Here is a 7,196-nt window from a genome sequence, read left to right as displayed (position 1 = left end):
AGCACACCACGTGGGTAAAGATTTGCTGCTTTCAGCCAACCTGGCTTTCTTGGGGAAAGCTGTTTACACCTCACTTTCTTTCCCAGCCAGGAGCCTATCTGCCCAGCCCTGTCCTAACTGCCCAATGACCCGGAAGCCCCAACTCTCTCCCTGGCCCAGTGGGCCCCTCATCCCCATAACCAGCTTAGTGGCCCCCACGGGGATGGGGAAGCAGCCAGACCCTGATTGGCCTTCCTCTCTTATTTCTGCAGACACAGCCAGCAGCCCAAGCAACGGCGGCATGGGCAGCGCCAGCCCGGGCCTGAGCAGCGTGGCCCCCGGCCGCCTCCTGCTGCCCCCCGACGCTGTGTTGCGCACAGGCGTGGAAAAGGCGGCCGCGGGGGCGGTGGGGCCCGAGAGACGGGACTGGAGCCCCAGCCCGCCTGCCACGCCTGACCAGGGCCTGTCTGCCTTCTACCTCTCCTACTTTGATATGCTGTACCCTGAGGATGGCAACTGGGCCACCAAGGGCCCCGGGGCCAGCTCTCGGGAGGAGCCACCTGAGGAGCCCGAGCAGTGCCCTGTCATCGACAGCCAGGCCCCCGGGGGCAGCCTGGACTTGGCACCGGGGAGTCTGACCCTGGAGGAGCACTCGCTGGAGCAGGTGCAGTCCATGGTGGTGGGCGAGGTGCTTAAGGACATTGAGACAGCCTGTAAGCTGCTCAACATCACTGCAGGTGAGCCTTTCCGCACGTCCCCCTCCGTAAGGCGGGCCGCAAGCAGGGCTGAGGTCGCTGGGGGTGTGGGGGGCCGCGCAAGGTGCACTCTGGCCACCCCTGGCCCGGCCTCAGCAACACCAGGCATGCTGGGGATTCTGCACATACAGTCAGCCCACGGCACACAGCAGCTGGGAGCCTGGGAAGGTTCCTACCCTCTCTGCCCCAACTGCTGGAGGCAATGCAATCAAGCTCTACACCATCTGACCCTCTACCCCCGCCCCCCTCCAGAGGCGTCTCCACGCTGGCCTCATGTTACTCTGCTCCAGCCACACCTGTTTTTTGCTGTGCCCACAACCCTCACGCCTCAGGACCTTTGCATCTCCTGGTCTCTCAATCCAAAACGTTTTTCCCCCAAAGAGTTTCTCGGCTCACCCTGTGCCTCCTTCAGATCTTGACTCAAATGGCACTGTCTTGATAAGGCTTTCCCTGCCCCCCCTGTTGATATTACTGTCCACACCGCCAACTCTTACTCCTCCTACCTGCTTTATTTCTCTCATCGCGTGGACGGTCCGATGCCCTGCATATTTTATTTATCCATTTTATTTGCTCTCTGTCTCCCCCACTGGAATGTACACACCCCAAGGGCAGGGATTTTCATTTGTCTGGTTCCCTGCTACATCCCCAGTTTCTAGGATGGCGCCTCGCACATAATAGATGTTCAATAAACAGTAACTTCTGAATATGGCAGGCTGTGTTCTAGCACTGGGGAATAGAGTGGGGAACACAACACAAAAGCCCCTTTATCCACTGAGCGGACATTACAGTGAGGGAAACGGATCGTAGATAACTAGATAAATGTGTGTCACTGGTCCGGTGGTGATGAGGGCTCTGATGAGGAGGAGGCATTAGGAGTCCAGGCACACACGTGTGCGGTTGTGGGGCTGATGCTGTGAGTTGAGGGGCTGCGGGGTCTCCAGCCTCCTGTTCCCACTTCGTCTCTCCAGCTTTGGGCAGGCCTGACCCATCTCCTGGGTCCCCGGATCTCGTGCTGCTGTCACACAAAAAGTCTTCAGGCGTCCCTCAGGCCCAGCCCCTCCTCCTCAGAGTCATCCAGGCCCGGCCCCCGCCCCCAACCATCCCTGCAGGTGCCCCATGCCCGTCCTGCCCGTGGAGGTTTCCCCGTTCTGCCTCCTCTCCCACACCGGGCTGGGGAGGGGCCTACCCTCTGAACAATGGGGACAGAAACAAATTGCTTTGACCCTGGGAAGGAAAATGGGTTTATGAAGTGGGGGCAGCCCAGCCTGCAGGTCATCCAGCTAGGGCACCAGCTTAGGCCACAGTGTTCGCTTGGAGGCCCCATTGTGACTGTGCCACCAGCCCAGCCTCCACCCACAGGCCCTGCCAGGCTCACCCCAGAGCAGCTCCCCGGGGAACCTAGCCAGTGACTCTCTTCCTAGCCTCTGCGGCCTGGAGAGCCGCATCATGACCGCCCGGTGCCCTGCCATTTATTCTCTCAGTGCTCGTGCACTGAGAAGCTAGTACATACCCGGCCCTTTGTTAGCTGTTGGACAAGAGGCTACAACTCTCTGTGCCTCAGTTTCCTCATCTGTCAAATACGGTGGAGATTAGGATTCGGGTTGCAGGACTAATTCCTGGTTGGGTTATTTTCCCTGGTTCCTTGAAGGGTTTGGGGAAGGCAAGAGGCAGCTGAGAGAGAAGCTCAGGTGTCTCTGGTTTAATGTCACCGCCCCCTCCGGGGAGGGGGCTTCCTGAAAGGCCTTCTGAAGGGACTGGAGGGGTCGGGGGGACCCGAGGTCTGGGTGAGGTGGGGGGTGCAGAGGCCCCAGGCTACCCTGCCCTGAGCCAAGTTTGTTTTTAGGACCCCGGCTCCTCTGCCTCACTCCCCTCTCTTCTTGGGTGCCCCCTCCACAGGGCCCCTCGAGGCCCTCTCTGGCCTGGCCTGTTCTCACCCCAGGAGCACACAATCCGGGCCACAAGCTTCCAGTTCCCACGGGCGCCCCACCAGAGCAGAGCCGGCCACATTCGGGGCGGTGGCCTCAAGTAGCCCGTGGAACTGAGGGAGTGTCTCTTGTCCAGACCCCGTGGACTGGAGCCCTGGCAACGTGCAGAAGTGGCTCCTGTGGACAGAGCACCAGTACCGGCTGCCCCCCGTGGGCAAGGCCTTCCAGGAGCTGGGGGGCAAGGAGCTGTGCGCCATGTCGGAGGAGCAGTTCCGCCAGCGCTCACCTCTGGGTGGGGACGTGCTGCACGCCCACCTGGACATCTGGAAATCAGGTGGGACGCGGCATGGGTGAGAGAGGCGCCTCCCGAGCTCCGAGCTCCGAGCCAGGGACCCTGAGGGGGGCGCTAGGCTGGGACTCCTGCCAGGGTCGCTCTCTGCGGGGGGGGGGGAAGCAGCTGGTCGGTCCCAGTCCGTACTCTGTTCTAAATCTCAGCCCCACTTGCTGCTGCCTCCCCAGATCCTGGGCCGACTCACCAGCCCTGACCCACTCCCAGCCCTGGGCAAACCCACAGCACTTAGGGCCAGAGCGTGTGGGAAGTTAAAAGGTAGGAGTCGGACTGTGAGAGCGCAGACGGCATAGCTGATGGGGACCGTGGGGACCACAAAGTCCTCCTTTGTCCTTTTGAAATTGTGTTTGTCTGTTCTGTGTTGTCTTCCATTAAAGGAGTAATGAGGTAATCAGTGTGCATGAGTTCTCAAAAGACCATAATGGAAATAGTACCATGAAAAGGAACTTCCCCCCTCGCTCCTGACCCCCTGCCTTCCAGTCCCCCTGCCTAGAGGCAACCACCGTTACTGGTTTCTTGGGTACGTGCTGGAGAGAGTCTATGCACACAACGAGCAAACATACACGTGTGGTTTTCACCCTTTTGTAACATGGATCGTGCCAGAGTATCACACTGTTCCACTCTTGGTTTATCTTGGACCTGGCTCCCCAACAGCATCTCTACAGCTGCCCTATTTCTAATGGCTGCGTGCCAACCCCTTAATGTTTAAATCACCTCGCATCCCACTGCGTGCCCTGCACGGAGCTGCATGGTTTGGGGGAGGCAGTGCTTGCCCCACGAGTCGAGGCCCCTGCCCTTAGGGGTCTGGGATCAAGAAAGGCATGGGACCCACTCATATGTATGACCAGTAGAGACCGGTGTCCTGCCCCCGCCCAGTAGCTGGCAAGTGCCTGGCTAGAGAGCCAGGTGGTGATGGGGGCAGAAGCTGGCTGCCCCCATCCACGCCGCTTGGCCTCAGTCCCACCCGAACACCCTCTTCTGCCCTCTGGGTCTGCCCTGGGTCTCAACCTTCTCTCCTTGCCCCGCAGCGGCCTGGATGAAAGAGAGGACTTCTCCTGGGGCGATCCACTACTGCGGTGAGCCAGGGCCAGCAGGGAGGGGCCAGGGCTCTGGGGTGCAGGGTCGAGGGGTGGCGCCCCACTCACCACCCCCCTCCCTGGCTGCCCAGCTTCCACCAGCGAGGACAGCTGGACCGACAGCGAGGTGGACTCCTCCTGCTCCGGGCAGCCCATCCACCTGTGGCAGTTCCTCAAGGAGCTGCTGCTCAAGCCCCACAGCTACGGCCGCTTCATCCGGTGGCTCAACAAGGAGAAGGGTGAGCCGGGCTCCCCACGCGAGCCGCGAGGGGATCGGGCCTCACTGACGCTGGCGGGAGCCTGCTGGCCTCCTGCCGGGTGCCAGGCACAGGGATGGCTGGGGGTTGGGGGCTGGGGCAGGGGAACCGCCCCTCGCTTTTGCCCCGAATGCCGGACACGCTGCCGTCACTGGAGCGTCAGGATCTGCGTGCAGCTTGTGTCTCCTGACCAAGCTCTGTCCTATACAGGACCCCCAGCTCCACACGGGGCCAGGGACATGCTAGGGACTCAATACCCTGCCGAGAACTGGACACAGTCTTCCCCTTCAAAACATCATAGCTTCCCCCCATTGTTGGGGCGCCTGGGTGGCTCAGTCGGTTAAGCGTCCGACTGCGGCTCAGGTCATGATCTCACGGCCCGAGAGTTCAAGCCCCGCATCGGGCTCTGTGCCGACAGCTCAGAGCCTGGAGCCTGCTTCTGATTCTGTGTCTCCCTCTCTCTCTGACCCTCCCCTGTTCATGCTCTGTCTCTCTCTGTCTCAAAAATAAATAAACATTAAAAAAAATTAAAAAAAAAAAACAACAACATCATAGCTGCCTCAGGGAGACTGATGTGCCCAGTGAGAAATACCATGTGGGCCTCATAGGCAGTATTAGATTTCCGAGAGGCCACATAAAAAAAAAAAGGTAACAGGTGAACTTTTAAAGTTTATTTATTGTGAGAGAGACAGAGAGAGTGCAAGTAGGGGAGGGGCAAAGAGAGAGAGAGAGAGAGAGAGGGAGAATCTCAAGCAGGCTCCATGCTGTCAGCACAGAACCCACGTGGGGCTCGAACTCATGAAACCGTGAGATCGTGACCTGAGCCCAAATCAAGAGTCGGATGCTTAACCAACTGAGTCACTCAGGTGCCCCTTAACAGGTGAATTTAATTTTAATAAGCTTTTATTTAATCTAATATCACAGATTATTAAAATTTCAACACATAATCAATATAAAAATTACTAATGAGACATTTTTACTAAGTCTTCAAACACTGGTGAGTATTTTACACTTATAGTACATCTCAATTCGGACTAGCCACATTTCAAGTATTCAAGGGCCACATACGGCTAGTGGCTACCTCACTGGACAGTGCAGGACTAGATGGTGTGTGTGTGTGTGTGTGTGTGTGTGTGTGTGTGTGTGTGTGTGTGTGTGAAAAGACTCAGAGCCAAGAAACCTGGGTTCTAGGCCCTATCCTGTCATTAGTAGCTATGGGTATTGGGACCTCAGTCTTCTTATCTGTAAAATGGACAGGATTCATTCCTGCAACAAACCTTCACTGAGTACATCCTCTGGTTCCACACCAGCCCAGCCAACATTTACGGAGAATAAGTGTCCCTTTGGTGCAGGGCGGATTCAGCTGCACCCCGTCCTCGAGGGACCTGCAGGTTATAGGAGAACCAGCAGTGAAATGAGCTGGGGTACAGAGCGTGCCGGGGCTGCGACAGGGCGGTGGGGGCAGCTGTGCCTTGTTCAGGAGGACTTCCCGGGAGTGGTGACTTGGGCTGAGTGTGAAGGACAAGTAGGGGCTAGAGGGGGTGGAGAGAAGTTCCTGCACAAGGCACGGTAACCCTCGTGTCTATTTGAGACTTAATGCGAGCCCGGTCCTCAGGAAGACGGTTCCATGATAGACTTCTAGGGAGAGGAGATCAGGGAGGGCAAAGTGGTCTGGGAAGGCTCCCTGGAAGGAGTGTGCTGGCTTGGGTTTTGCCAGGAGGGTTTAGAATGAGAACTGGGATTGTTAACAATGTAATAGTTCCTCCCAAGGGAAACTTCTGTCAGACTCCGCTGTAAGCACTTTCTGTCGCCACTCAACAAACGGTAGTCATTACAACCCCCTCCACCCTCACAATAAAGGGGCCTCAAACAGCTTCTCGAGGTAGAATATGGCAGAGACGGGCTTCAAACCTAAGGCAGCCTGTCTCCAAATCCACTCTTTTCCCCACCTGCTCTGAATTAATCCTACCAGAAAGGGCCGTGTTGGCTTCGGCTGAGGATGGCAAAGAGGTCTTTCAGGCTTGAGAGCTGCTGGTCAAGGTGGTGGGGGCGGGGGCGGAAGTGGGGATGACCTTGACAAATGAGCTGTAGGCACAGCTCAGAGCCCCACAGGGCTTCTGTGCAGGGTGTGCAAACCCCACAGTAGGAGCAGAGGCTGGCAGGGGCCAGGCCCTCGGGGCCCCAAATAACCCGCTAAAGTACGCAGGCTCACCCTGCACTCAGCAGATTTGTGACCCCATAGTATCATTTATCACTTACTGGGGCACAAATTTCCTTAACCCTTGCTGCCACCTTGGGAGTAGATAGTATGCCCCCCCACGCCCCCAGCCTGGCCCTCACCCCCCACCGCCGACACTGACCTGCTGGTTTTGGTCTTTCTCCCTCCTGGCACACCCCCGCCTTGCACCGCTGGCTCTCTCTGGGCCCACCTGCTCCCCCAGGCATCTTCAAAATTGAGGACTCCGCTCAGGTGGCCCGGCTGTGGGGCATCCGCAAGAACCGGCCGGCCATGAACTACGACAAGCTGAGCCGTTCTATCCGCCAGTATTACAAGAAGGGCATCATCCGGAAGCCAGACATCTCCCAACGCCTCGTCTACCAGTTCGTGCACCCCATCTGAGGGCTGCAGGCCAGGCCCTAGGCCTGAAACTCGCCCTCGCCAGACCTCCCTCCTGCCCACCCCTGTCTCTGCCGGACCCTGAGCCGAGGGAGACTGCAATCTCCTGGCGTCGGAGTCTAAGGTCCTGGAGGGGACGGCCCTCTGCTTCCAGGGGCATAAATGAGCTCTCCGGGGCCCGGGGGACCCCGAGGAGCGCTTCCTCCTCGGGCCTGACTGCTCACATGCCCGGTTTCCT

At 58.2% G+C, this 7,196-nt stretch overlaps 1 protein-coding gene across 2 annotated transcripts; it reads left to right on the top strand.

Annotated features, from left to right (window-relative positions):
- The first annotated feature begins 265 nt into the window (after positions 1-265).
- Positions 266-6,961, top strand: SPDEF (SAM pointed domain containing ETS transcription factor). 2 transcript variants are annotated; one of them, XM_047860735.1, is made up of 5 exons: positions 266-716; positions 2,796-2,993; positions 4,037-4,084; positions 4,177-4,323; positions 6,783-6,961. In XM_047860735.1, exons 1-5 carry the CDS (start codon positions 281-283, stop codon positions 6,959-6,961), a joined length of 1,008 nt encoding a protein of 335 aa, XP_047716691.1. In that variant the 5' UTR covers positions 266-280. The 2 variants fall into 2 exon arrangements, with proteins under 2 accessions (XP_047716691.1, XP_047716692.1); XM_047860736.1 differs by lacking the exon at positions 4,037-4,084 and having other exon boundaries at positions 281-716.
- Positions 6,962-7,196: the final 235 nt, after the last annotated feature.

Source organism: Prionailurus viverrinus, chromosome B2 (assembly GCF_022837055.1).
Source record: "Prionailurus viverrinus isolate Anna chromosome B2, UM_Priviv_1.0, whole genome shotgun sequence".
NCBI lineage: Eukaryota > Metazoa > Chordata > Mammalia > Carnivora > Felidae > Prionailurus > Prionailurus viverrinus.
The sequence above is the reverse complement of the archived record's forward strand: the minus strand, read 5'-3'. Positions and strand labels throughout refer to the sequence as shown.

What these genes read in the sequence shown, in the direction of transcription:
- SPDEF (XM_047860735.1), top strand. Translation starts at nt 281, where the DNA reads ATGGGCAGCGCCAGCCCGGGCCTGAGCAGCGTGGCCCCCGGCCGCCTC. An exon ending in TGGGGCGATCCACTACTGCG is followed by an intron (nt 4,085 to 4,176) that starts GTGAGCCAGGGC and finishes CTGGCTGCCCAG; the next exon opens with CTTCCACCAGCGAGGACAGC. An exon ending in GTGGCTCAACAAGGAGAAGG is followed by an intron (nt 4,324 to 6,782) that starts GTGAGCCGGGCT and finishes CTGCTCCCCCAG; the next exon opens with GCATCTTCAAAATTGAGGAC.